Here is a 27,500-nt window from a genome sequence, read left to right on the forward strand (position 1 = left end):
CGTAGAGCGGGTTGGAGGCGCCGGGGACAAAGGCAACCGTCTGGCGGCCGTCGGCCTGCGCGTACACGGGCTCCTGAGGAGAGCGGTACGTGGGGTTGGACATGTACGTCTTGCTGCCCTCCTCGGCGGCGAGGAAGAGGCGGCCGGGGTCGTTGCGGCGGCGCATGGCCAGGATAACCACAACAGCAACGAGGGCAATGAGGCAGATGGCACCGACAACAACGCCGACAATGAGGCCGACGCTGGCGCCAGAGTTGCTGGCGTCGGTGCGGGAGAGGTCGACGTTGCCGCCGTTGGGGCCGTTGCCGTTCTCGTCCGTGGTGGTGTCTGCCGAGTTGGAGGTGCTTGGCGCCTGGGTGGTGGTCGTGGTCGTGTCAAAGCGCGTGTCAAAGCCGGCGTCGGCGCTGTTCACGCACGTGGCGCCCTCGCAGCAGTCGTAGCTGCCAAAGCGGTCGACGCACGTCTCCGTGGCGGCGCACTGGTTGCTGCGGCAGTCGTCAAAGACGGTGATGGTGAACTCAACCGAGGTTGAGCCAATGCCGCTGGTGCCGACGAGGCGCATGTGGTAGGTGCCCAAGGGCAGGCCCGCGGTGGATGGGGTCTGGCGCACAAACACAGACTGGGTGCTGGCGCGGTAGCCAAAGACCTGGAGCAGGAGGCTCTCGCGCGTGAGGCTGCCGGCGGAAACCTCGAGCTGCACATCAACGCCCGTGCCGTCCTCGTCAGTGGCGTCGACGGAGAAGACGGTCTGGCCAACGCGAATGTCGCTGTTCACCTCCTGCATGACAGAGTCGATGGAGATGACGGGGGCGTCATCGACGTTACGAACACCGACAACCACGGCAAAGGTGGGGAGCGGCGTCTCCTGCGTGTCAACCTCAAAGGTGAGCTCGTGGGCCTGGGCAACCTCAAAGTTGAGGGCGCCGTTGACCACAATCTTGTCGCCGTCCAGGCGGAAGGCGCCGTTGGCGTCGTCGACGAGGGTGATGGTGTATGGCACACCGGCATGGTCGTTGCCCTCGAGGGACACGGTAGCCACCTGGGTGTTGACAGAGGCGTTTTCGGAGACAGTGATAAAGTCAGGGGCAGTGACGAGGCGCAGCGGAGCGTCCGTCACCTCGACGGTGGCCTCAACGACAGAGCTGACGGGCGTGTCGGCGTTGTCGGTGACGCGGAGGCTGAGGGTGAAGGAGCGCTTGGACTCGTCCTCGTAGTCGAGGGCAGACGGGTCCTTGACGCGCACCTCGGCGCCGTAGGCATCGGCGTCGTTGGCGCGGCGGCGGCGGCTGGAGCCAGCGCTGGCCATGAGCGGCACAAGCTCAAAGACGTCCGTGTTGGTGAGGAGCTCAAAGTTGTAGGCGACGCCCATGGTGGTGGTGTCTGGGTCGACGGGGAGGAGGGTGCCGACGAGGACACCGGCGTCGACGTCCTCGGGGATGGTGTTGACACCGTCGGCCCACTGGATGGCGGACACGGGCTCGTTGACGTTGGCGACGGGGATGGTGAGGCGGGCGCTGCCGACGCGGCCGTTGCTGTCGGCCTCAATGGTGAACGTCTCCTCCTCGGCCGTCTCAAAGTCGAGAGCCTCGGCGAGGACAAGGTCCACGACGCAGCGGACGGAGCCGTCCTGCTGGGCCTCGCAGTCGGGGGCGTTGGGGACGGCAAACTTGCCGCGGACAATGGAAAAGTCAAACGCGCTGTCGCCACCGTCGACGTCGACGGCAACCACGCGGGCCACAACGTCGCCAACCTGGGCGTCCTCGGGAACGGAGACGTCGGTGCCCTCAAAGGCAAAGTCGGACGGACCGTCGTCGACGTTGGTGACGTGGATGACAAAGGTGACGGGGTCCGAGGCGAGCGTCGGGGTGCCGTCGTCGACGCACACGACGGTGATCATGTGCTCGTTGTCCTCCTCGTAGTCGAGCTGGTCAATGAGGACGAGGTTGTTGCCGGAGATCTCAAAGTGGCCGTTGTCCGTGCTGGCGAGGGAGCAGAGCACCGTCTGGTCCGCATCGTCGTCCTGCTTCTCAATGGTGCCGACAATGGAGTCGAGCGGCGCAGACTCCTCGATCATAAAGTTGCCCTGCTCAGAGCCGGGGATGTTGAGGCGCACGTTGTAGGGCTTCTCGTTGACGTCGACAATGCTGACGGTGAGGGTGTCGGTGAAGGTGAGGCCGTCCTGGTCGGTGGTGGTGACCTCGACCTCGTACTCCGTGGGGCCAGCCTCAAAGTCAAAGGAGGAGCCGGGGGCGGTGACGAGCTTGTCGCCGTCAATGGCAAAGACGGAGGAGGAGGTGGAGTAAGTGAACGACTGTGTGCCGTCAACGTCATCCGGGTCCTGGGTGGAGAGGGTGCCGACGACGGTGCCGGGGGCGCTGTTCTCCTCGAGCGAGTCAGAGTCGATGGCGACGCCGTTGGGTGCCTCAGCAACGTCGGTGACGGTGACCTCGAGCGTGGTGACGTGGGTCTGGCCGCCGTTGTCGCGGGCGCGGACGACGAGGGTGAACAGGTCGCGGTCCTCAAAGTCGAGCTCGCGGTTGACGGTCACGTCGCCGGTGGTCTCGTCAATGAGGAAGTAGTCGCCGTAGCCCTCCTCCGTGGAGAACCACGAGTAGGTGAGCGAGTCGTCCTCGTTGCGGTCCTGGGCCTGGACGGAGATGATGACGGAGCCAACCTGGACGTCCTCGGGCACCTCAACAGAGTACGAGTCTGAAAAGTAAGGGTCGACGTTCTCGGCGACGGCGTCAATGACGATGCCCGTGGTGGCCTCGTTGCCAGCAGAGTCGGTGGCGACAATGGAGAGGAAGTTGTTGAAGGTCACGTCGAGGTCAAGGACGTTGAAGGCCTGCGCGGCCGTGATGACGCCGTCGTTGCTGATGGCAAAGAGACCATCGCCGCCGGTGAGGGAGTAGGTGATGACGTTGCTGGTGTCCGCGGCGACCTTGGAGTTGCTGGCGTCGACGGTGTAAATCACGTCGCCGGCCTCGGCGCCACCGACAACGGTGACGGTCGGGGTGCCCTTGGGGAAGGACGGGCCGCACTCCTCGTGGTTCTGGTAGGTCCAGGTCCACTCCGTGACAGAAGTGCTGGGGTCGCACTGCTGGCAGATGTTGTCCGAGTTGGGGGCGGTGTTGTGGTAGCAGGTGCCGTCGATGGTGCACGACTCTGGGTTGGGGCCGCAGCCGTGGGCGTTGCAGACCTGGCAGACGCCGTCGTACCAGGTGAAGACAAACTCCTGCGACTCGGACCAGTTGTCGCCGTCAACGGTGACCTGGACGACGGCTGTCTCCTCGTCGCTGCCGCTGTGCACCTTGTTGGGCACGGCGCAGGCGACCTCCATGGAGCCGAGGAAGAAGGCGTCCGTCTCCATGTCGCCAAAGCGGCAGCGGAGCTTGTCAGAGTTCCAGAAGCCCTCGCCAATGACGCTGAGGCGGCCGGTGCACTCGTTGATGCCCTTGGTGTCGCAGAAAGGCTTGACGAGGGAGGTGATGACGGGGCGGGCGTTGGTGTCGATTGAGCAGTCAAAGCCGAGGAAGCCCTCATCGCAGGTGCAGATGCCCTCGTCGCAGGTACCACGGTTGTTGCACTGGCTGGGGCAGATGTTGGTCTGAATCTCCTTGTTTGGCTCGACCGGGTTCTCGTTCTCGTCCGTCTCCCAGGTGTTGAGGTCACGGCTGGCGCGCTCGGCGCAGTCGCGCTCGAGGGCCTCGAGGGCGTCCTCGATAAAGTCGACGTTGCTCGTCTCGGCCAAATCGTCGGCGCAGTCCTCAATGTACGCGGTGAAGTCAAAGCCGGGGAGGTTGTTCTGGCAGACGGCGACGACGTGGGAGTTGCTGATGACGTCGTCGCACTGGGCGACGGCGAGGTTGCGGTCCATGGCGTTCAGCGACTCGTCCACGGAGCTGCCGCCAATGACGACGTCCTCGTTGTCAATGACGTCGTTGAGGTTGAGGTCCTTGATGAAGCTGGTGATGTCCTCGGCGTCTGGGCGGTTGAGGATGGGGCGCACAAATGGCGGCTCCTCGTACGTGCACTCCTCGTAGGAGCGTGGGGGTGGGGATGGGGGAGACGGGGACGGGTACCAGGCGAAGAGGTCGTAGCTGGGCCTCTGGGAGGACCAGAGCTGGTTGACGCTGCGGGCGTAGTAGACTGGGGCATCGTTGTTGGGGTTGCCGTCAAAGTTACCGCAGACGCCCTCCACGTCGTTGAAGTCACGGCCAGGGGCGGTGAGGTACATGCTCATGTAGTAGGGCTGGGTGTCGGCGCGGACCATGGCACCAGACTTGAACTCGACGTAGTAGTTGGCACGGCGGCTGGAGCCGCGGATGGAGAGCTTGGGGAAGCCACCACGGCGGCACTCGTCAGAGCCGCAGGAGCGGCGGACAACCGGGTTACCGTTGCAGGCCCAGACGACGACAACGTCGTTGTCCTCACGTGCGGCAAAGGCGCAGTGGCGGGCAGGGTAAGCGCGCGTCTGCACCTGCACCTCAAAGGTGCGCGAGCGGGTCTTGTAGAGGACGTAGCGGCCGGCGTCGACGATGTGCCAGTACTTGCGGTCAAACGTGTGGTAGTGGGGGTCACCGGTACCGGAGCACTGAGCAGAGCGGCGGGGACGCGTCTTGATGACAATGTCCGCGGCGTTGTAGTTCTTGTAGTACTCGGAGCGGCTGATGGCCGGGTCGGTGACAATCATGCCCTCAAAGGTGCCATCATCCACAAAGTCCTCGACGGCGCGGATGACCAGCGTGCGTGGCTGGTGCCAGTCCTGCCAGTCCCACTTGATGATGCAGTTATCAATGGCAACCTGGTTCGGGTGTGGGTTCTGCACCTCAATCACAACGGCGCACTCTGGGTGGTGTTTTGTGTGTGTGTGTGTGTGTGTGTGCGTGCGTGTGCGCGCGCGCGTGTGTGTGGCGCGTTTTGGTGGCATATTGGTTGTTGTGGTTCATGCGTGAGTGAGGAGATGCAGATACATTGTTGTTGTTGGGTGGGGTGGGGGTGCAGAAAGAGTGTGCACGATTTGTGTGGCAGTGCAGCGCGCCGCAACAGCGGCACAGCAGTGGACAGCGCGATTCAGACAGAAGACAAAACCAAAACACTTCTCTCACTTCTTGTTGTGCGTGTGTGTCATTGTGGTGTGATGTGAAACCAAAACCAAAACGACCACCACCACAATCAACAAACAATATCAACCCCTATCAAACAGCCACACCAAACACAAACAGCTGTAAAACTCACCGCCATCCTGGGTGGTGCAAATGATGGGCTCGTCAAGGGTGAAGGTGATGACCTCGTAGAAACCCTCGCTCACGGTGAGGGAGGTCTTGTCCACGTGGATGCGCTGGGCAGCGGCAGAGGCCACCAGCAGCATGACACAGAGGCCAAGCATGCGCAGAGCAGCCATGGTTGGCAGTGTGTTGGAGCAACAAAAACACAAGCGGATGTGCAGAGAGAGAGAGGAAAGGTGGGGGAAAAGGGAAAGGGGCACGAGAAGCAGGCGTTGGTTGACTCAAGTCAACGACAATTGCTCGTCGTGCGGGTGATATGGGGTGGTGATGGAAAGAATGAATGAAGTGAGGGAAGGGCGCAAAGCCACAAGCCTCGGCTTCCTTCCTTCTTCGGGGGCCACGTTGCTTCTGTGCTTCTTCTGTTGTTTTGCTTTGTTCCTTGTGCTTATGAGGGGGGAGTAAAACCAAACAAACAAAGAAACCCAACGATTTTCACGATGAATGTCGTTGCGTGGCTGTATGAGACATCTTTCGAGATTTAACTAAAGAAATCGGCACACGGGCCCAAACACCTGACTCAGCACCCAAATACACAACGACAGAAAATTGTGGGGTTGGGTTCTGTGGCGACACGCGACATGCAGACACATAGAAAAGCGGACTGGATGACACGAGAAGAGAGAGACAACACGATGCGAGACGACAAAGAGCAAGCATACAAGCGAGCGAGCGAGCGCAGGCACAAACGGCAAGGAAACGACACACGGCAAAAGAGGTACACACGAGTGACTCCTCTCAGAGAAAGTAGTCTGGGGCGCGGGGCAGCTTGTGGAAGCCCTCGGGCCTTGGTGCAGGGTCATATTGCAAAAACGTGTAGTTAAGCAGATCATCCAGCTCAAGAATGCCACCTTGGTTGCCTGTTTCAGACAGGGCGTGCAAGAATAAAGGGCGATGTGTGTGTGTGTGTGTGTGTGTGTGTGTGAGGGAGTGAAACTCACAGACAGACAGACAGACAGACACACACACACACAGAAAAAAAGGCGCATGCCAACACACACAAAGGCGCACGCAAGCACTGACCGCATCTGTAACAGTAGTTTGGCGCGCTGAAGATGGTGACGACGTGGCGCTCGTGGCTCCAGTTGTAACCTTCCATGACCAGCTGATGCGCCCTCGCAATGAGGGTCAGCCCGTTGGTCTCGTTGAACTTTGCAGACACATCTGGACCAAAGTTGTAGCCAGCACCACGCGGCGACGCGTTCCACCCCATCCTGTCGTCCGGATCCGACCACAGCAAATCACACATGGAGCCCTGATGTGTGCGTGTGTGCGTGTGTGTGCGTGTGTGTGCGTGTGTGTGCGTGTGTGTGAGCAGTGTGAGGTGAGGTGGGTGGACCCTGAAGGCGGTGTGTCGAAACATCTGTGTGCACACCAAATTAAGAAAACAGCAACAAAGAAAGGCGAAACCCCATGCACACTACCACCACCAAATGACACACGCCAACACCACCAACAACGCAACCCAACAACACATATCATACGCACACGCACCACCAGCACACAAAAACGCACACGCACACACACCTCGTGCGGCACTTCTTGGATGCGGTCCATAGCGCGAATCACGTCAAGCGTCTCAACATTTGGTGACAAGCCACCGTGAAGGCAGAAAATCTTGTTTCACAATCAAAGCGAACACATGCGCGAACATATCGTGAGCGATTGTCCGTTGAGCAAGAGGACGATTCAAGCGTTTTGCGCTTGTGTGTGTGTGTGTGTGTGCTTGCGTGCGTGCGCATATGATGTACGCAGCTTGGTTTGTGCACATGTGTGTTCAGCAGAGCATGTGGATCGCAAAGACACAACAAGACGCATGCAGTGCCTCATGCTGGTCCAGTGAAGAGCGCTCACACACACACACACACACACACACACACACACACACACACACAAACACGGCTATACAACATTTCAGGGAACGACACACAAGCACATGCATGCAGCATACGCACACGCACGCAAACTCCCACCCCCTTCAAACACACACACACACACATGCAACACACCTGGTTCTCGACGAGGCCAGTCAATGGCAGGTAGTCAAAGAGGTCTGTGAAGTAGGTCCACACGGCCGGGCTGGCGTACTTGCGCAGGCACTCGTCATAAAAGCCGTACACCTGAACCGAAGCAGCGCAGGTGAGCACGGGGTTACGATGAGAAACACTTGCGAGGCATGGAAAAGGATTGTGAGGCATGCTCAGGGACGCACGTGTGCAACCGACGCAAGCACGCCGCAGCCCCACACGACACGACGGTTTCAGATCATGAGCATGAACCTGCGGATCAGTAAGCGCACCTGGGTGATTTGTCTGCTCTCGTGGTTGCCGCGAAGGATGCAGATGCGGCTTGGATACCGCACCTGTCCAATCCACACACACACACGCACGCACATGTGTTGAGTGGTTTGCGGCGGTAGTGGCGGTTGCAGCGGTAGCGCTTGCGCTCGAACCACAACGTTCAGTTGCGCCACCAAGGACCTCACAGCATAACACCAAGGACACTTCCCGCAGCAACGCGACACAACATGCAAACACCCCCACAATGCACACCACAACACAAGCAAACAAGCAAATACCACGCCACAACACAAGCAATTACACACACACACACACACACACCTTAAGAGCGACGAGTAGGCTGACGGTTTCGACGCTGTAGTAGCCTCTGTCAACGTAGTCACCCATGAAGAGGTAGTTTGTGTCTGGGACATCGCCGCCAATGCGAAAGAGCTCCATGAGATCGTAAAACTGGCCGTGCACGTCGCCGCACACTGTCACGGGGCACTTGACCTCACGCACGTTGTTCTCATCCACCAGCAGCTCCCGCGCCTTCTCGCACAGCACCCTGATCTCCTCCTCCGACAGGCGCTCCCCCGACTTCAACCGCGCAATCTGCGCATCCAGGTCCCCATAACTCGCCATCCTCTTTGATTAGCTGTGGGACGCGATGTGGCGTGCACGCGTGACGTGTGTGGTGTGAGGTGTGTGTGTGAGGTGTGTGTGTGTGGGGCGCGGTGTGGTGCACAGTGGGTGAGAAGTGCGCGAGATGATGATGCATGAGAAAGTTCTTGATGCGGGTGTTGTGGCAAAGGCGAACCACCAAATCCAGCCATCCCAGCCATCCCAGCCATCGCATCCAACCAGACTCATTCGCCTCCGCGCTTGCTCTTCAACCAGCGCAGGCACCTCACCATCGGCACAAACACACACACACACGCACTGCTATCGTTCTCCAACTGCTGCTCCCCCCCCCCGCACACACAACTCTCCAACCACACATGATCACCAATCAACGGATCAATCCATGCAGGCCATGCAGGCCATGCAGGATTCCCCACCCGACCAACCACATACTCACTCACTCAATGATCGCTTACATGATGTGTTCTGCAGTGTGTTTCACTTGGCTTGGCTGTTCGCTTGATCGCACGCCTGTGCCCCCGCCTCACTGAGCTCCTTGACTGGTCCCTTCTGCAGCGTCCGTCTGCACGCTTCGTCTGCTTGTTGCTGTCTTCGCGCTGGTGCTGGTGCTGGTGCTGCTGTTGTGGGGTCCAGTCCGATATCGGTCGGTTTTTCGCTCTGCTGGCTATCGCTGGTGTCTTGTTTGGGTTGCTGGGCGGTACTCGATTTTCGCTGGATATCGTACATAAGAAAAGGAATCAAGGTCAAAATATCCTAAGCGTACCAGGAAATTTGCCATGCAATTGGCGACGGCGCGTTTTCCCCACTCGCTTGATTCAAGTGCACACAACACCATAAAATTTTCACAACAAAAAAATTCAACGTTTTTTGCCCGCGAAAAAACCCCTTACTGTTTTGTTGCTTGCTTGCTTCTTGGCTTGACTGTTTTGGTTTCTGGCCAGCCAACAAAAGCAAGCCAAAGCAAGTCCGACCACGACAACGGCGCTTGCTTTGCTGCCCCCGCTTGGTTTGTTTGTTCGTCTTTGTGACACACCTTCCACCTGCCTGCCCCTCTCCTCCGCTTGCTCTCCTCCGTCTCTTGCTCTCCGTCTCTCGTTCTTCTCGTTCCCCAACGCGCCACCACCCCCGCGCGCTTCCCTTCCACCCACCCCCCCTCCACTGCATGCGTTCACTGCCTACCATTCCAACGATACCAGCCTCACTCACAGTCGCATAGCTTGGCGCAGCTCAGCAACGCAGCCGAGTGCTCGACATTCCTGCCGCCAAAGCCAAACAGCAGCAGCCCCAAATTTTTTTAACATTAATTTGTCCTCGCCTATTTTTTCGCCTTTTGTTTTTCCCGCCCATCTCTCCAGCCCCTGGCCGGCAATTGCGATTGTTCGCCGACATTCGCGCCACATCCCCACCCACCGACCAACCCATCGCCTCCGCGACACACAACACAACACAACACAACAGCGCTGACCAAGCTCACCGTTGGCTTGGCCTGTCAATTGTTGCTGGTTTTTTTTTCTCTGCTTCTGATCAGCAACAACAACAACCCCCAGCTCGCGGCATCCTTGGAATTCTCGCCGACATCATCCACAGCCGCAGTCATCACCACAGCACAGCGCATCGCACCACGACCAACAGCAGCTCAAGCAATCGCAGCACCCCAATCAAGCGGCCTCGCTTCTCTGTCTGCAGTCAGTCAGTCTTCCACTGGCGCCCGTGGCGTGATTGCTTGTTTTGTTGCCGCCCGCCACACACACACACACCCGGACAACGCTTGCTGATTCATCATCAGCGCTCGAATTCACAGTCATCGCCACCAGCAAGGAGGAGAAACAGCACTTGAAGGACACACTCTCACACACACTCACACACATCCACACGCACAACCAGCCAACCAACTGCCTCGCATAACGGATCACACAAAGCTGGCAGTGTTGGTGACTCAGACAACAGCAACGAGCAGCAACCGTCCAGTCCAGTCCATCCAGCACCTGTTTCGAGAGAGCTGTCGCAGCAGCAGCATTTCTGTCTCTCTCTCTGTCTCTCTCTCTCTGTCTCTCTCTGTCTCTCTCTCTCTGTCTCTCTCTGTCTCTCCTCTCTTCACCAACCACCTTTTGGACACAGCACCAGCCCCATGCCGCCACCAAAGTACAAGCCGCGACCCGAGCGGGCGCAAGCACCGCTGGTCAAGCTCACCGCCAGCCTCATCGACACATACAGACACATCAACAAGGTGAGCACCCTTTCTGACAACGTGGAGGAGAGCGGTGTTGTGCCATGCACGAAACAAAGGGATGGTTGTTGATGATGGTTTTGGTTTGGTTTGGTTTGCGCGGCGTCAAGTAATGCTGCTGGATATGTGCGTTGATGTGTGTGGGGTGTGGATGTGTGTGCGTGTGTGTTTGGGGTGTGGATGTGCGTATGTGTTGAGTTCAGCACCACCACACAAGCCATGGTGATGATGCCGATGACAACGGTGACACTATCCATCGGCAGAATGCAACAACAACAACAACAACAGCAGCAACAACAACAACAACAGCAGCAACAACAACAATAATAACAATAGCAGCAACAGCAGCACTGTCATCATTCACGCTGCTTGTTCATCCACGTTGTTTGTTTGTAATGGAAACTCGTTGCTCACCTGGCCATGTGCACGCATGCATCGCTGCTGGTAGGTGTACTATGAGCAAAAGAACGCCCAAAAGAAAGGCAAGAAGAACAATGGCTACGACAACGAACACTGCGACTACATTCTCAAAGAGGGCGAGGTACGTGCTGCTATGCTTCTTGTATGTGTGTGTGTGCATGCGTTTGTATGTTGTGCATGCGTTTGATCCTCATGGCTGTTGTTGAATGATCCTGCGTGATTGATTGCCAGAACCATACAATCACGTACACGCACACACACACACACACCAGCTTCAACTTCCCTCACTCACTTACTCCCCGCCCCCCATGTTCCACATCCCAACACCGCCCAACCACTTGCTGCGCCTGTTTTCCATTTGCTAGGTTTGGCTGGACCGATATGTCATCCACGGCTTGCTCGGCAAGGGCTCGTTTGGCCAGGTAACGCAAGCGCGTGACCGCGAGCTTAGCAGGGACGTGGCCGTGAAGATTATCAAGAACAAAACGGCGTTCAGGCGGCAGGCGCAAATTGAGATTGACCTGCTGGAGAAAATCCGGGACGCTGACCCGGACGACGAGCACCATCTCGTGCGCATGATCTCCACCTTTGAGCACAGAAATCACCTGTGCATCGTCTTTGAGCTCCTCTCCTTCAACCTGTACGACCTCATCCGCAACACAAACTTCCGTGGCGTGAGCCTAAACCTCATCCGGAAGTTCTCCCGCCAGATTGTCGATGCCCTCGACTTTCTCGCCTCGGAGCGCCTCAGCATCATCCACTGTGACCTGAAGCCGGAGAACATCCTCCTCAAATCCCCAAAGCGCACAGCCATCAAGATTGTCGACTTTGGCAGCAGCTGTCACATTGGCAAAACGGTGCGTCTGCGTGGTGTGTGGTGTGTGGGTGCGGGTGCGTGTTGTTGCATCTTGCGTGGGAGTCTTGCGGCTGCGATTGGCCGAGAACGCGTGGCTGCCCACGCACCAAGTACCGCGTCTGCTCTCTCTCTTTCTCTCTCTCTCTCATACTCTCTCTCTCTCTCACACACACACACACATTCGCACGCGCATACTCACATACATTCGCACTCGCACACGCATACACACACACACACACCCCTACACACCTGCAGATGTATCCGTATATCCAGAGCCGGTTCTACCGATCGCCGGAGGTGTTGTTGGGCCTGCCGTATGACCAGGCCATTGACATGTGGAGCTTTGGCTGCATCATGTATGAGCTGCACACGGGTGACCCCATCTTCAACGGCTCGAGCCAGCGCGACCAGGTGCACAAGATTGCCGAGCTCCTGGGCGTTCCGCCCGTACACATGCTGGAGAAGGGCCGCAGCGTCGGTAACTACTTTAGCAAGCTCCCTTCCGGCCAGTACGAGCTCATCCGCAGCACAAAGCGCTCATACATGGCGCCGGGCACTCGCAGACTCGCCCACTCGCTCGGCTCAAAGACGGGCGGCCCAAAGGGCAGGCGTCTTGGTGAAATGGGCCACAGCCCGTCAGACTACCACATGTTTGAGGACCTGCTCCTCAAGTGTCTCCACTACGACCCGCGCAAGCGCGCCTCCCCGGCCGAGGCCGCCGTGCACCGCTTCCTCGTCTCCGGACCGCCGTCGTCGTCATCCACAGCAGCATCGTCAAGCAAGCGCTCGTCGCACGCAGCAGGCGACCAGTCGTCATCATCGTCATCATCGAAGCACCAGCACCGCTTGCGCTTCAACATGCCAAATTCAAGCAGACACAAGCCAGCGAAGCACGCAGCAGGCAGAGCGTCAGTGTAGGACTGTGCATTCGAGAACCCTCATGCGGTGTTGGCCCGTTTCCCCCCTCAACCCCTTCTTTCTTTCTCCTATCCTTTCCCCACCCCCTACCCCTTTCTCAGGATGTGGTTCAGTCCCTACCTTTGATGCCGCCCTTGCCTTGGGTGTACACTCGCACGTGCGTGCACACCCGGTTCCAAGCTGTGCATGCACATGTACGCTTGCTCTCCTCTTCCTCCTCCCCCCCCCCCCCGCTTCTCTTCGTTTGGGGAGCGATGTGTGCTGATTTATGCGACGCCATGAACTTAGGTTGCTTTCCTTTGCAGCTCCCCCCCCCTTCTTTTTTTGCCCCGTGTTACTTCCCCCCCCCCTCCCTCTCTCTCTCTTTCTCTCTCCTCTCTCTCCTCTTTCCCTCGGTCGCTGTGCAATTGAACCTCTGAATGAACCACGCCTTGTTTCCTGCCTCTTTCTCGTTCTCGATTTGTTGTTCTTCTGACATAAGTCTTTGCCCTCACCCGCAAGGAGCATGGTGCTCTGCTGCATTCGTTGCCACTGCCCACGATGGTGCGACAGCCCGGAGGAGCTGCGCTGTCCTCAACTGCATCGCCTGTGCCGCCGGTCGCCCTGCGCTCGGCTGGGGTGCGGAAGACACTGCAAGTGCGCGTCCTTCACATTGTCTAGGGCTCCTCTTGGGCAGAACGGACGCCCCTAACACATGTGGCCTAGCGAGCACGGCGGCCGCATCGGACGCCGTCACACGCACGCGTGTGCCTGTGCCTGTGCGTGTGTTCCTGCCGGCTGTCGCTCAGGGCCGTGCCCGATGCTGCTTACTGCTTTGATACTCGACCCTGCTGGTGCTCATGCTGCTCATGCTGCTCATGCTGCTCATGCTACTGATGACACCTTTGACGATCACCCTCCCCGCACGTGTGCCCAGTTGCACATGTGTACGCGCGTGTGCCTTTGCATAACATGACGTGTGTGTTTGTGTTTGTGCTTCTGATTGACCCTCAAAATGGACTCTTGCGCTCTTTCTTCGCTCTCTCTCTCTCTCCCTCTCTCTCTCGCTCTCTCGCTCTCTTCTTTTGATTGAACAACATATTCCCCCCATCAACGAAGCCTTTCCTGAACATCTGTGTGCTTGTGTGGTGTGAGAGAGAGAGAGAGTGAGTGTGTGCTCTCGCTTGCTTGTGGTGAGAAAGACATCTTGCGCGCTCTCCCCAGCGCACAACCTGCGCTTGATGAGGAATTGCGGTATTACCGGTGAACTTTCCGCGCCTCATCACCGCCACCAACACCGCCCACCCACCACCAAAACAAAACCCTCCAGCAGCCAGCCAGCAAGGGCCTGGAAGCGCGCAGCTCACTTAAGGTGTCAGTCATCCAACTGCCCAAGCAAGCGAGCCAAGTGAGCAGCCTGCTGCTTGTCTCCCCCCCCCCCCTCCCGAGCCCCCACTTGCCCGTTGCCGTCACGCTAGATGTTTGCTGAGTGAATAAGATGCAAGACGTGACGGGAAAGGACCTGCTGGGGCGAAGGCCCACTACCTTCGACTATGCGTGCATGTCGCTGTTGACCTACCGTGACATGGACGAGGACGACATCCGGCAGGACACCATCAGCGATGCCATCGAGAACGACACACGCCTCCCCGCGGAAAAGCTCAAGCTCTCTGTGGATGCGTGGCACCGCCTCAGGCACGCGGGCTGGGAGGTGCTCGAGCAGTGCCGCTGCGACTCCGGCATGATCTGCACCGTCTTCTTCCACTCGGAACGCCAGCAGCTCGTCTTCTCCTACCGTGGCACCCAGCCAAGCAACATCAAGTCCGTCAAGGCAGACATCTTCCACGTCATGCGCGACAGGGCTGGCATCATCAACGACGACGCCGTCTCCATCGCTAAACGCTACGCCAAACACCGCGTCTTCGAAAAGTACAAGGTCGGGATTGGTGAAAGTAATGGGGAGGAGGAGGAGGAGGATCGGGGAAATGGCCTTCTGCAGCTTGCAACCTTTGCATGTGTGGGTGTGTGCGTATTTGTGTGTGTGTGTGTGTGTGTGTGTGTGTGTGTGTGTGTGTGTGTGTGTGTGCATGCACTTGTGTGTGCGTGAGTGTGCACGCCTGACACGCACATGAGTTCAAACACCTTCACCTGCTTGCTCACACACACACACACACACACACACACACACACACACACACACACACACACACACACACACACAACACAAAAAAAAAAAATGCACGCACACGCGCCACAGTTCTTACAAGTGTCGACGACTGGCCACTCGCTGGGCGCGTGGGAGGCGGAGCTGGTCGTGTTCCAGCTGAAGCTCGAGTTTGCAATGCACCTGCGCGAGCTGCCAGGTGCGTACGCCCGCATCTGGGCCGTCACCTTCGAGTCGCCCGGCTCGCGAAGCCTGATGGAGAGCAAGGAGAACCGCCCTGGCATGCTGCACAAGACCAACATCGTGGACACCCTCGACATCACCGCCTACATGAGCAAGCCAAACTACATCAACACATTCAACCGGCAGGCCGCCACCTGCCTGTACCAGATCACGGGCGAGGCCATCGGCAGCGCACGCGGCACCATCCAGGTCCACGACATGGCGACCGTCTACGCTGGCATGCAGGAAGTTGCTCACAGAGCCCCACATCCTCCGCCGCTGCCTGGCCTGGCCCTATCGCCCGTGGGCCTCTGGACAGACGTCGTCCAGCGCACAGGACGTCATTGAGCCGGTCGAGCTCTCGCTCAAGGATATGGAGTCCATGCAACACCTCTACTCTGGCAAGTTTGTGTACCCGCTCTCGGACTTCCCCTCGGACGTACAGGACTGCCTGCAGCACCCGGACAAGTACAACATCCCAGAGGTGTCGCCGCTGCGCACGTGCGTGAAGCTGTCGCCAAACGAGGCTGGCCACGGCATGGAGGTGGAGCTGCTGGAGAAGGTCTCCCTCGACGACATCAAGGACGAGTTCTTCGCCACCGTCCGCATCCCGCAGATCTGCAAAGGTACATATGTGCATTGTGCTCTGTGTGTGTGTGTGTGTGTGTGTGTGTGTGCATTGTGTGTGTATGTACCTCTGTGTGTGTATGCACCTCTGTGCGCGCATGTGCGAATTGTGGCGCACGTGGTATGCCACATTTGCCTTGTAAGTTTCACACACACACACACACACACACACACACACACACACACACACACACACACACACACACACACACACACACACACACACACACACACACACACACACAAATCCACCCTCTACCAACCCCCAACACCCAACATCCTACACGCAACATGTACGCCCATGTGCGCGCAGAGAACGACATTGACCCCAACCTGGCGATGAACTTTGCTGCGGACGTGGAGCGGGAGAACGCAGAGAGCATCACGGAGCACCGCTACAAGAACTTCCTCTACTTTGGGCAGGTCAACATCCACGAGCAACCGCACGGGTTTGGCATGGCCTTCTTCGACGACGGCTCCCGCTACATTGGCGTGTGGCTGCGCGGGTCGTACTACGGCTATGGAATCTTCATTTCGGGCGATCCTGCGCTGCCGTTTGAATATCGCGGCCAGTTTCTCGGCGGACGCATCAACGGCTGCGGCATGCTGCGCCTGAAGCGCACCAACCGCGAGATTACGGACCGCCTCACCCAGCGCGAGCTTGACAGCGCCTACGTCGGCGAATTTGACAACGTGTGTTGCCCTTGTCTCGTGTTGTCTTGTGTTGTCTTGTGTTGTGTCGTGTTGTCTTGTGTTGTCTTGTGTTGTCTTGTGTTGTCCTGTGTTCCGTGCGCATGCTTCTGTGCCTGCCTGGCTGCCTCTTTTCACCACCCCATCACCTCATTCCCCACATCTCTACCACAACACACTCACTCACACGACGAACACAATGACCACACTCACAACCCCCGCCCCCCGTGCCCCGCCCCCACAGGGCAAGTTCCTGCGAATGGTGAATGCAGTACAGAAGGGCCTGCTTGCGGAGCGCCAGGCCACGAAGCGGGCGGCGCACATCATTTCATCATGCGAGAAGGCGCGTGGCCTCCGCAACCGCGACGCGTCCAAGTCATACCGTGCACGTGGAGCACTCGCTGTCGGCGGCTACCAGAAGGACTGGCTGGCAACCCACTTCTCCTTCCGCAGCCGCGCGCTGCCCTTTCTCACGTCGCGGTCGGGCGAGGGCGCGCTCACCCTCCAGCGCAACAACATCCTCCCCTTGCTGCAGCGTGCGGCGTGCGCGTGCCACCTGGCCGAGGTGCACCCCGACGAGCGGCGCGCCCTGCTCACGGACGTGTACCAAGGGTACTTTAGCCACCCGGAGGTGCAGCCCACGCAGAGCGGGTCTGACGGCCACTCGCAGCTCGTGTTCATTCACGAGTCGTTCCAGACGGGCGCGCGCCGCCGCTTCATTGTGTTCTCGCCCCTGGTGACAGAGGAGCTGAACAACGAGCCGCGCAGCGCGTACTTCCAGAACCTGCTCAGCCTCGTCCCCATGGACTACATCCAGCACTGGCTGCGCCGCGGCACGCAGGTCATTGTCGCCGGCCACTCCATTGGCGGCATGCTCGCCGTCATGCTGTGCGCGCAGGTGATGGGTGCGCCCAACCTGGACCTGGAGATGCTGCGCAAGTCCCTGTTCTGCATCACGCTGGGCGCGCCCCTGTTGCCCGACACGTACATGCTCGCCGGGCAGCTGCAGCGCCACGCACAGGACGTGTGGAAGGAGTGGTGCAAGACCAACCGCCACTTTGTGCTCATCAAGGAGGACCCCGTGCCAGCGCTCGGCGTGTTCCTGCGCAAGAAGGAGTGGCCCAAGACGTACCTGAGCCTGCGCGATGCCGGCATGCTGTCGTCCCGCGACCAGTGCCGCGCGTCTGTCAGCCTTGGTGGGCTGCAGCTGGGCACCAACGTGCTCAACGTGCTCAAGAAGGAGGCCATTGATGGCATTCCTTGGATTCTGGAAAACAAGTTTGCCAAGAATGTCGGCTGGAAGCAGGTGTTCACCTTCGTCAAGGACGTTGCTGAGATGAAGCTGCTTGATATCCAGGCCAACTGCACCAACCACGCCATCAACATCTACGTCAGCCAAATCATCATCGCCCTCGAGTCGCTCAAAACCAAACGCCGGCAGGTCTGTTCTGCTTCATTCCTGCCGCTGCTGCTGCTGTTTGTCTGTCTGTGTCTGTGTCTGTGTCTGTGTCTGCCTGTGTCTGTGTGTGTTTGCGTCTGTCTTGTGTGCGTGCGTGTGTGTGTGTCTGTGTGTGCACCATGTGCCTCAGTCGTTGACGCGTACCTCGTTGTACCACGACTCACACACACACACACACACACACACACACTCACTCACTCACACACTCACTCACTCACACGTCACACACGCAATGTGCGCAATGGAACCTGATGCAGGATGCACCGCAAGCGCTGGCGCTGGAAGAGTCGGGGGAAACAGATGTGGACGCGGATCTCGACATGAACACGGACATCACCGACGTGTGGGTGGAGGTGTCTGAGAACGGCACGACGCACTTCTGCCTCGGTGGGCGGGAGCTTCGCCTGCTGAGCGACGTGCACGTGCTGCCTTTCTCGGACACCACGTCGCTGCAGCTTGGCACCATGGACGACCTGCCGGAAGGGTCTGTGCTCATCTGGTCGCGCGATGATCGCCAGTCGCAGGGCGAGGCCCAGTGGGAGCAGGTGTCCGTCACAGACACGCAGGTCGACTTTACGGTGAAGCTCAATCGCTCGCGCGTGCTGACGCTTCTCAACCTGAGCGAGGCGCTGGTGACGCCGCGCCACATCAAGGGCAGCATTGGCCGCGGTATGCCGCGCAGCAAGGTGGCAGGCCTCACCCTCTACGCCCGCTCCCTGCTCGCGGGGCAGGTGATTCCCGTGTCCATGGAGAACATCACGCTGCCCACGTCCAGCTCGCACATGCGCAGCTACCTCTCCAGCCACAGCTCGTCACGCGACCTGGCCAGCATGGCCTATTTGAAGGCCGTCCTCTTGCGTCAGGCGGCCATGCGGCTGGCGCAGAAGCAGGGCGTGTCGCAGGAAGACTTTGCCAAGGTGCTTGCAGGCAACACGGACGCGGTGGAACACGAAGACAAGAAGGCAATTGACTGCATGGCGTCGTTCCTCACTGCCAGCGAGGAAATGTGCGGGGAGCTAGACCAAGCGTGCTGCTTCCTTGATCTCTCTGCCCTCCTCCTCGCTTGGCACCGCATCAACCGCGAAGGTGTTGTTGCGTTGTGTATGTCTGGTGTGTTTGGTTGTTTGCTTGTTTGTGTGTTTGGTGTTTGTGTGTTTGCTTGTTTGTGTCAATGCATCTCGTGCGGACCATTGTGTGTGTGTGCATGTTCCATTGGTTCACCGCCTTGCGCGGCAACGGCTGTTTTGTGCGCTTGCAGATGCCGAAGTGGATGACCGAACAAAGTCTGTGATGCGCAATACCCTCCGCGCCATCATCCTCAGCTATTTTAATGTTGGTTCACCTGCTTGTGTCTCTGTGTGTGTGTGTCTGTGCGTCTGTTTGTGCGTGCACGGGCGCATCCGCCGTCGTAGATTCCTCTGGCTCACAAAATCACAATCACACACGCGCTCGCGAAAACACGCACGCACGCATGAACACACACACACACACACACGCACACACACACACACGTTCTGTGGTCTGGTGTAGTTGGGTAGTTACGCTTCGGAGGAGCAGGCTGGCGGCCTCGGCGCCTACCGCTACAAGCTGCCGGTGAGAGCACTCGTGTATGGTGTGCTCCTGCTGCCGCTGCTGCTGCTACTGCTGCTTTCGTTCTTGAGAGGTGGCCGCGAGACGGCTTTCACCCTCAACCTCATGAACCGCATCTCTCGTGTACTGAACCCCTGCCTGCGTCGTTCCACTCACGCCGTGCTGTCCTGCCATCCCGTCCCCCTCCCTCGTTACAACGTCCAACTCCACACACACACACACACGTATACACACACACACACACACACACACACACACACACACACACACACACACACACACACACACCTGGGTTGTGGCGTGTGTAGTCGAAGAGTCTGCCTGAGGATCTGCTGCAGCCGCTCGGAGACCTGCTGTCGGACGTGGACCAGGTCAACCTTCCCTCAAAGACGTGCCAGTGGGACGGCTTTCTTCCAGACTACTCCAGCCTTATCTCAGATATGCCGCCCAAGGTGCGACAAGTGTACTGACAATGGTGGTAGTGGTGGTAGTGTAAGTCTGTGCTTGAGGGTTTCCTGCTGCTGCTGCTACTTCTGCTACTACTTCTCCCCGTCCCCTCTTCCTTTGGCCCGCACATCTCGCATGAAACTCACGACCAACAAATTGTATTGTCTGCCCCATATCGGGCAACTCCACACTCACTCACTCACCCACTCACTCACACACTCACTCGCTCACACACACACTCACTCACTCACTCACTCACTCACACACACACACACACGCACACACACACACACACACGATCAGTTCCGGGACGCCATCTCCAACCTGTCGTTCACGTCAGCGCTGCACAGTCAGTCGGACAACCTGGAGCAAGCGCTCGACCCCTCAAGTCTTCAGCAGACGCAGCTCCTCCTGCGCGCAGAGAGCGCAATCGAACTCTTCCACATCTTCTTTGTGCGTTTGTGCCCTGCATTGTGCCTGGCTGGCTGGCTGGTCCTGTCTGTGAAAATTTTCTTGCTCGCGAACCCCCATCTTCATCCGACGATCACACTACATGCTCACCCGACAACACACACGCACACATATGCACCCACACACACACACACATGCACACACACACACATGCACCCATTTATGCGCCCGCCTGTGGTCAGGATGGAGACTTCCCCTTCCATTCCCGGCGCACGGTTGACCGGTTCTGGGCGTCACTCACGTCTCTTCCGTCCAGCATCGTCTTCTCTGTGGCCTCGGCTGTTGTTCGCCCGTTTGTTGTTGACGACAACCCGCAGCGCAAGAACCTCAACCACAAGACCGCCTACCTCCGCAGGCACCGCCAATACCAACAAGGTCTGCTGCTGTCTGTGTGTTTGCGCTGTGTTGTGTGTGTTTTGTGTGTGTGTGTGTGTGTGTGTGTGTGTTTGCGCTGTGTTGTGTGCGTTGTGTCTGTCTGTCCGTCTGTCTGTTTTATGCTGTGCAATGTTGAGTTGCGTTGTCTGTGGTTGGGTGTGCCTGGCTGTTCTTGCTGTCTGTCTATCCATGCATTTGGATCTGTGTTCGAGCATGCAAGACTCGCCTTATCCTCCCGTTTCGAAGAGGTTGCACCTCCCGTCCCGTGTATTTGATACCACATTCCCTTTCCCCTTGCTCGTCACTGCCTTGAACAGCCACCATCACGGGGTTCAATATGAAGCTTGCGCTGCTTGCGCGTCTTCTTCCCAAGGGCAGCTCAGACTTCAGCTGTCTCAGCGTCATCGAAGAAGCCATCATCAACACTTTTGTCAAGATTGACAGGTGGGGCCCAGCGCTCAATTGAACGTCTGTGTGTGTGTGTGTGTCTGTGTGCGTGCATGTGTGTGTCTGTCTGTCTGTGTGTAATATGGCCCAAACCATCGTACCTGTCCACCATTCCACACACGCGAATGCAACCACTCACATGCTTGCACATGACTTGGGCTCGCAACTCTTTCTTCGAAACACACACACACACACATACACACACACAAACACACTAGCGTGCAAGCGCTGCGGACGCGGCTGCAGCGGCACGAGCAGGCTGATTCGCAGGGGCTGGACCCGCGCCTGCAGGAGTTTATGAAGAACATGGCAGCCATGGGCGTCTCCTCACAGGACAACCCGCACGCGTTTGAGACCATCTGTCGCTGGATCTACTCGGGTGCGCTGCATGCTACGTTGGTGGAGAGGGGGTGCTTGCATGTGCCGCTGAGGCTGTGGCGGATGTATGACATCACACACGCACATAGGGGCATGCAAACACACACACACACACATACACACACAGAGGTATGCACATACATCCACCCCTGGCACATCTCACAAGTTTTTCACACACACACACACACACACACACACACACACACACACACACACACACACACACACACACACACACACCCTTCGGTTGCATGCCGACGTCCACCCATATGCGCCCACTGCAGTGGTGAAGGTGCGACAGCCGCTGTTTGAGCGTCTGCTTGAGCAGCCCATCATTGGCGTGTACGGTGCACAGGGGGCAGGCAAGTCGCTGATGCTGAACCAGCTTGGCTTTGACACCAAGTCTGCGTTTGGTGACGGCAATACCAAGGCCTTTGACGTGCACCCGGTTGGCTCCACGGGCGTGCTGATTGCGGATTCGTTTGGCTTCAACGAAGCGGTTGGGGACGACAGCGCAACAGATGCCTCGTGCTCTGAAGAGTTTTTGCGTGCGAAGGACGCGTTTGGGACCGCATTCCTTGGGCAACTGCGATACGTCATCTACGTCTCCTCCAGCTCCTCCCAGCGCGGATACAACAAGGAGGAGGACGAGGTGCGTGGGACCTGTGTGTGTCTGCGTTTGTCTGTCTGTGTTTGTCTGTCTGTTTTTGTCTGTGTGTGTGTGTCTGTATCTGCGTGTGTAGATGTGTGTGTAGGTGCCTGCGTGTGTCACCTTACCGCATACAGTTGCTGCTTCACTCCTCATCACCATGTGTGCCTCTCGCTACCCTCGCCCTGCTTTTTCTTCCCATCACCAGTCGCTGCTGAAGCTGCGCAACGTGCCGTGCCACGTGCTCTACCTCATCACCAAGTTTGACAGCTTCCTCAAGCGCTTTGACGACGACGATACTGAGGTCGCCCACCAGGTAAGCACACTACCCGCTGGCGACCATGTTCCTTCGAGCACACGCTGTGCGTATTGGAGCTCAAGTGTGTGCTCACATGCGCTGCCGCTCATCACACCAACGCGCGCACACACACACACACATGCATTCGCTCACGTACACCAACACACGCGCGCGCGCGCGCAAAAATGATCGCATACGCACAACCTCACACTCAATCACACACACACACACACACACACACACACACACACAGGAGGCGAAACGGATCCTTGCTGAGCGGCGGGAGCAGAATGCGCGCGCGTTGCCGGGCAAGTCTGTTGAGACGCGCTTCTACAGCAACATCACGCCACGCGGGTATGAGCAGGCGATGGACGACGCATACGAGAAGCTTGGCGGCGACTTTTGGCGACCAGCAGACCTCAAGGCGCACATGCGCAAGGTGCTGGTGCTGAACTGCGACGTCGACCCCGTGGACGCTGCGGAGGCGTTGGCGCTGGAGATTGACAAGGAGCAGGACGCCATTGCCATGCCGCCAGCTACCATGCCCCTCTACTCCTGATGCTCGCTTGTGGTTGTGTGTACGTGTGTCTGTGTGTGGTTGTGTCTGTGTGTGGTTGTGTGTAACTGCTGTGTCCGTCCGTCTGTGTGTGTTTTCGTGCCGGCGTACTTTTTTTTGCTTTTGGGACAACATGATGACGACTCAATGGCGCTCTGTGCCTGGCCCAATGCGCCCCCCCCCCACTCTTGTGTTTGCTCTAGTAGATGACTGATGACCCCCTGCTCCAACACACGCGCCCACAACAACAACACCATCACCGAGTGGCGATGATGTAACCCGTGCTTCGCAACGCTTTTTGGGGGTTGCATGTTTCCCAATACGATCATTCTCCAGCAGAAGACTCTTTGCTGGCTTGCTTGCTTGCTTGCTTGCCTGCTCGCTCGCCTCAACACGCCTCCTTCCCAACAACACACCATGACGCGGAAGGCGTCAGTGACGCCGCTGCGGTTCATCCACTTCAACGATGTGGAGCGTGTCCACGAAGCAAAGGTACAGAGGCGAGCGGGCAGGCGAGCGGGCAGATGGATGGTGGTGGAACGAAAGCAAGTAGGCAATCAGTGGTGTCGCGCACGTGAACAAAGACGTAGCACATCATCACACGCAGGAGAGAGAGGTCGAGGAGGAGGCTGTGAGATCGAGATCCCACAGAGGAGAGATAGGGACACTTGTGACGAGCGAACGGGGACGATGCCACCGCCAAAGACGAAGAAGACGAAGCATGACAAGAAGCTGTTGAGGCTGATTCACTTCAACGATGTGTACCACATCAAGGAAGGCCCCGTGAGACCCACCGCATCGCATCCATCACCCCCATGTTCCGACCTGCACCCGAGCCATACACACACAATGCACGAAAGCACACACACACGCACGCACACACGCACACACACACACACACACACACACGTAGAGCTGACGTTTCTCCTTGTCGCCAGCACTCACTGCTTGCATTGGGTTCTTTGTGGTTGTGTTTGCAGACGGAGCCTGTGGGAGGGATTGCCCGCTTCATCACAGCCATCAACAAGTATGAGGACACCACCGTCCTCTTCAGCGGTATATGTGTGTGTGTGTCTGCGTCTGTGTCTGTGTCTGTGCCTGTGTCTGTGTGTGCGCATGCGTCTGTCTGTCTGTGTGTGTGTGTGTGTGTGTGTGTGTCTGTGTCTGTGTCTGTGTCTGTGTCGTGTGTCTGTGTGTGTGCTTGCGTCTGTGTGTGAGTGCGTGTGTCTGTCCATATGGCTGGTGTGTACAGTGCACGGCCTACCCCTCGCGCTCAACTCCATTTCCAACCCATTTTCTGCTTGCATCGCCTCTCACACGACAATCACACAGGCGATGCGTTCAACCCCTCCATCTTGAGCAGCGCGACAAAGGGCCACCATATGGTGCCATGCCTCAACGCCGCCAAGATCGAGGTGGCATGTTACGGCAACCACGACTTTGGTGAGTTTCTTTCCACGCTTCGCATGTGCTCTGACCACGGCGTTAGCACAAGCCACCGTGCACTGTAACGTGATGTGATGCCGAATCCCGCACTCACTCGTCGACCCAACAACGCAGACTTTGGGGAAGAGGAACTCAAGAAGCTGTCGCAAGAGTGCACCTTTCCTTGGGTCATGACGTGAGTGAGTGTGTGTGTGTGTGTGTGTGTGCGTTGTGTGTGTGTGTGTGCGTGTGTGTCTGTGTGAGTGTCTGTGTGTGTGTGTGCATGTGCATATCTGTGGCCCAGTGTGTGCGAGTGTGTCTGTCTGTCTGTCTGTCTGTCTCCGTGTTCCCTTTTGCTCTCCTTGCCCGTTGTGTCAGCGTATGCTCCAACGCAACGCGAACCACTAACCACTCCCACCACCCCACACTGCCATGCTTTGCCACCAACAACCCGACACAGCAACCTGACTGACTCACAGGGCGTCCCCACGGGCACGGCGAAGAAGAAGCACGTCTTCGAAAAGCAGGGCGTGCGCATTGGCGTCATGGGCCTCGCAGAGAAGGACTGGATCGGTATGTGCGTGCGCGCGCGGCGTGTGTGTGTGTGTGTGTGTGTGTGTGTGTGTGTGTGTGTGTGTGTGTGTGTGTGTGTGTGTGTGTGTGTGTGTGTGTGTGTGTGTGTGTGTGTGTGTGTGCGTATGTAACAGTGTGTCCGTCCCTGCAATACGACTGCTGTTTACACCCCCCCCCCCCCATCATAACTCCCTTCCCCCAATCACGCACACACGCCTGCCCGTCCCCTGTAGACACGCTGAGCGATCCCCCAGAGGACATCCAGTACCGTGACTTCATCGAGACGGCACAAGAGTACATCAAGGTTCGTTTTTGTGTGTGTGTGTGTGTGTGTGTGTGTGTGTGTGTGTGTGTGTGTGTCTGTCTGTCTGTCTGTGCGTGTGTGCCTGTGTTCGTGTGCTGGCAGTTGCACGCGAGCCAGACTGCGCCTGGTGCTACTTCGTGCCTAATGGTCTGCGTTCTCCCGCCCTCTCCCTGTTGGTTTCAAACTGCAGATTCTTCGTGAGGAGGACGAGTGCGATCTGGTGATTGCACTGACACACATGCGCGAGAACAACGACCTGGCCCTCGCAAAGGCCTGCCCTGAGATTGACCTTGGTGTGTGTGTGTGTCTGTGTCTGTGTGTGTGTGTGTGTGTGTGTGTGTGTGTGTGTGTGGCTGTGTATGTGCGCGTGTATGTGCGCGTGTATGTGTGTGTGTGTGTCTGTGTGCGTGTCTGTGTGCGCACATGTGTGTGTCTCTGTATCTATGACTGTGTGTCTGTGTGTCTGTGTGTCTGCCTCTGTGCAGCTGTGTGCTGTCGCCGTTGTTGTTGTTGCTCGTCCGCCTGTTTATCCACACATGTTCACTTGCGTGTGTCTGCACCTGCTGATGTGGTGTTACACACAACATAGCATGCTCATCATGTGCTCTGCTTCACCTCGACTTCGCCCCTTCCCCCCTCCCCCCCCCCCCGCGGGTCACTCGTCATCTCGTTGCGATTGCTGCAGTGCTGGGTGGGCACGACCATTTTTACCGCGTTACTCAGCTCGACAACAACATCGTCATCAAATCCGGCATGGACTTTAAGAACTTCTCCGTTATTGAGGTGATCAACCACATGCTTGCTTGCTTGCATGCATGCGTGTACGCACACGTATCACTCACTCACTCACTCACTCACTCACTCACACACTCACTCACCCCCTCACTCACTCACTCACTCACTCTCACACTCTCACACTCTTACACACACACACACACACTCACTCACTTGCTCCATGTCTCCGCCTTCCCGTCCTTAGGTGACGCTGAACGGCGACGCCAGGCCAAGCGTGGCTGTGGAGCGCGTCGATGTGACGAGCGAAGTCGAGCCGGACTCGGATATGGCTGCATATGTGAAGGAGGCGGATGAGAAGTACGCAACCATCTTCGACAAGGTTAGCCGTTGATACAAACGCACACACACACGCGTGCACGTATGCAGATGTGTACGAACACGCATGTGCACGTGCACACACACACACACACACACAAACAAACAAACAAACAAACAAACAAACAAACAAACAAACAAACAGGCGCATACACACATGCATGCATTAAGTGCGTATTGACCTTTGTTTGACTATATTCGTGTGACGACAGGTTGTTGGGTACACAGAGGTCGAGTGGAATGTTCACAACAGTTCCGTCAGAACAGAGGTGAGTACATGGGCATGTGGCGCAGAGGGGTCTGGCTGTCACTGCAACTGCAACTGCTTGTGCTTGTGCTTGTGGCGAAGTTGTTCTGATATTCTTCTTGCTCCTCGTTTCAAAGCGCCCACCCTTGCCTTTGTTTTCATGTGCACACAATCCCATCCATTCACACACACACGCACACACACACACACACACACACACACACACACACACACACACACACACACACACACACACACACACACACACACACACACACACACACGTTCCCCTCCCCCTTTTCCCGCCAGGAAAACGCGTTTGGCAACCTTGTGGCCGGGCTGCTGCGTGCACGTTATGGTGCAGACCTGTGCATCCTTGCTGGCGGCTCCTTCCGCTCAGACCGCGTGTATCCTGCTGGCCCCGTCACCGCTCGCGTTGTCAGCACCATCTTCCCCTTCACAGACGCGTGTGTTGTTCTGGAGGTTACAGGCAAGACCGTGAGTTATGAGCACGCACAGTGGGGACACATGTGTCTATGTCTGTGTGTGTCTGTGTCCGTGTGTGTCTGCGTGTCTGTGTGTCTGCGTGGTGGTGCACTTGCATGGATTCTTGTCTTGTTCATGTGTTCGCGTATTTTGCAAGCCCGCTGCTCCGTGTGCCTCCCAAATTCGCACACACACACACACACACACACACACACACAACACAACACAACACACTGCACTGCATTGCAGGTGTGGGCGGCGCTTGAGAATGGCGTGAGCAAGTATCCTCAGCACGAGGGCCGCTTCCCGCAGGTGAGCGGGCTGCGCATGACGTTTGACCCGTCGCTGCCGCCCGGCTCGCGATTGGTGGAGG

General features: G+C 57.7%; 7 protein-coding genes across 8 annotated transcripts in view; 5 read left to right on the plus strand and 2 right to left on the minus strand.

Moving 5' to 3' along the window:
* The window catches only part of PTSG_04390 (uncharacterized protein), a 6,834-nt gene extending 1,193 nt beyond the window's left edge, over positions 1–5,641 (minus strand). Inside the window, exons 1-2 of the mRNA XM_004994422.1 lie at positions 5,239–5,641; positions 1–4,848 (exon numbers count right to left, since the gene is read on the minus strand). The exon at positions 1–4,848 is cut by the window's left edge and continues 1,193 nt beyond it. Of these exons, the coding sequence (XP_004994479.1) occupies positions 1–4,848; positions 5,239–5,404 (5,014 nt within the window). The 5' untranslated portion in view covers positions 5,405–5,641. The remainder of the gene's footprint in view (positions 4,849–5,238) is intronic.
* A 110-nt stretch (positions 5,642–5,751) lies between these two features.
* On the minus strand, positions 5,752–8,983 carry PTSG_04391 (serine/threonine-protein phosphatase PP2A catalytic subunit). The gene is made up of 7 exons (XM_004994423.1): positions 8,665–8,983; positions 7,907–8,222; positions 7,585–7,647; positions 7,295–7,405; positions 6,813–6,902; positions 6,309–6,540; positions 5,752–6,145 (listed from the first exon to the last, which is right to left on the minus strand). The coding sequence occupies exons 2-7, from the start codon at positions 8,207–8,209 to the stop codon at positions 6,024–6,026; spliced, it is 921 nt and encodes a 306-aa protein (XP_004994480.1). The 5' UTR covers positions 8,210–8,222; positions 8,665–8,983; the 3' UTR covers positions 5,752–6,023.
* A 76-nt stretch (positions 8,984–9,059) lies between these two features.
* On the plus strand, positions 9,060–12,876 carry PTSG_12163 (CMGC/DYRK/DYRK1 protein kinase). The gene is made up of 4 exons (XM_004994424.1): positions 9,060–10,436; positions 10,885–10,977; positions 11,222–11,713; positions 11,968–12,876. The coding sequence occupies exons 1-4, from the start codon at positions 10,338–10,340 to the stop codon at positions 12,628–12,630; spliced, it is 1,347 nt and encodes a 448-aa protein (XP_004994481.1). The 5' UTR covers positions 9,060–10,337; the 3' UTR covers positions 12,631–12,876.
* Positions 12,841–13,718, plus strand: PTSG_12164 (uncharacterized protein). The gene has a single exon (XM_004994425.1). The coding sequence runs from the start codon at positions 13,050–13,052 to the stop codon at positions 13,446–13,448; it is 399 nt and encodes a 132-aa protein (XP_004994482.1). The 5' UTR covers positions 12,841–13,049; the 3' UTR covers positions 13,449–13,718.
* A 389-nt stretch (positions 13,719–14,107) lies between these two features.
* Positions 14,108–15,343, plus strand: PTSG_12165 (uncharacterized protein; the record flags this gene model as incomplete). Its single annotated transcript, XM_004994426.1, has 2 exons — positions 14,108–14,545; positions 14,867–15,343. The coding sequence occupies 2 exons, from the start codon at positions 14,108–14,110 to the stop codon at positions 15,341–15,343; spliced, it is 915 nt and encodes a 304-aa protein (XP_004994483.1).
* A 25-nt stretch (positions 15,344–15,368) lies between these two features.
* PTSG_12166 (uncharacterized protein) lies at positions 15,369–22,985 on the plus strand (the record flags this gene model as incomplete). Its single annotated transcript, XM_004994427.1, has 14 exons — positions 15,369–15,621; positions 15,936–16,315; positions 16,557–17,753; positions 18,029–18,857; positions 19,030–19,103; positions 19,302–19,364; positions 19,670–19,813; positions 20,112–20,261; positions 20,462–20,654; positions 20,972–21,098; positions 21,320–21,480; positions 21,764–22,131; positions 22,337–22,444; positions 22,680–22,985. 14 exons carry the CDS (start codon positions 15,369–15,371, stop codon positions 22,983–22,985), a joined length of 4,353 nt encoding a protein of 1,450 aa, XP_004994484.1.
* A 305-nt stretch (positions 22,986–23,290) lies between these two features.
* Positions 23,291–27,500, plus strand: part of PTSG_04394 — a gene marked incomplete at its 5' end in the record, with an annotated part of 5,528 nt that continues 1,318 nt past the window's right edge. Inside the window, 12 exons of one of the 2 annotated variants that reach the window (XM_004994428.1) lie at positions 23,291–23,474; positions 23,963–24,038; positions 24,315–24,425; positions 24,543–24,603; positions 24,868–24,980; positions 25,214–25,284; positions 25,475–25,577; positions 25,970–26,067; positions 26,264–26,398; positions 26,607–26,663; positions 26,951–27,139; positions 27,377–27,500. The exon at positions 27,377–27,500 is cut by the window's right edge and continues 77 nt beyond it. In XM_004994428.1, coding sequence (XP_004994485.1) covers positions 23,291–23,474; positions 23,963–24,038; positions 24,315–24,425; positions 24,543–24,603; positions 24,868–24,980; positions 25,214–25,284; positions 25,475–25,577; positions 25,970–26,067; positions 26,264–26,398; positions 26,607–26,663; positions 26,951–27,139; positions 27,377–27,500 — 1,322 coding nt within the window. Of the gene's footprint in view, positions 23,766–23,962; positions 24,039–24,314; positions 24,426–24,542; positions 24,604–24,867; positions 24,981–25,213; positions 25,285–25,474; positions 25,578–25,969; positions 26,068–26,263; positions 26,399–26,606; positions 26,664–26,950; positions 27,140–27,376 lie in introns of both variants that reach the window. The other variant, XM_004994429.1, reaches the window with a different exon arrangement.

Source organism: Salpingoeca rosetta (assembly GCF_000188695.1).
Source record: "Salpingoeca rosetta unplaced genomic scaffold supercont1.10, whole genome shotgun sequence".
Lineage (NCBI taxonomy): Eukaryota > Choanoflagellata > Craspedida > Salpingoecidae > Salpingoeca > Salpingoeca rosetta.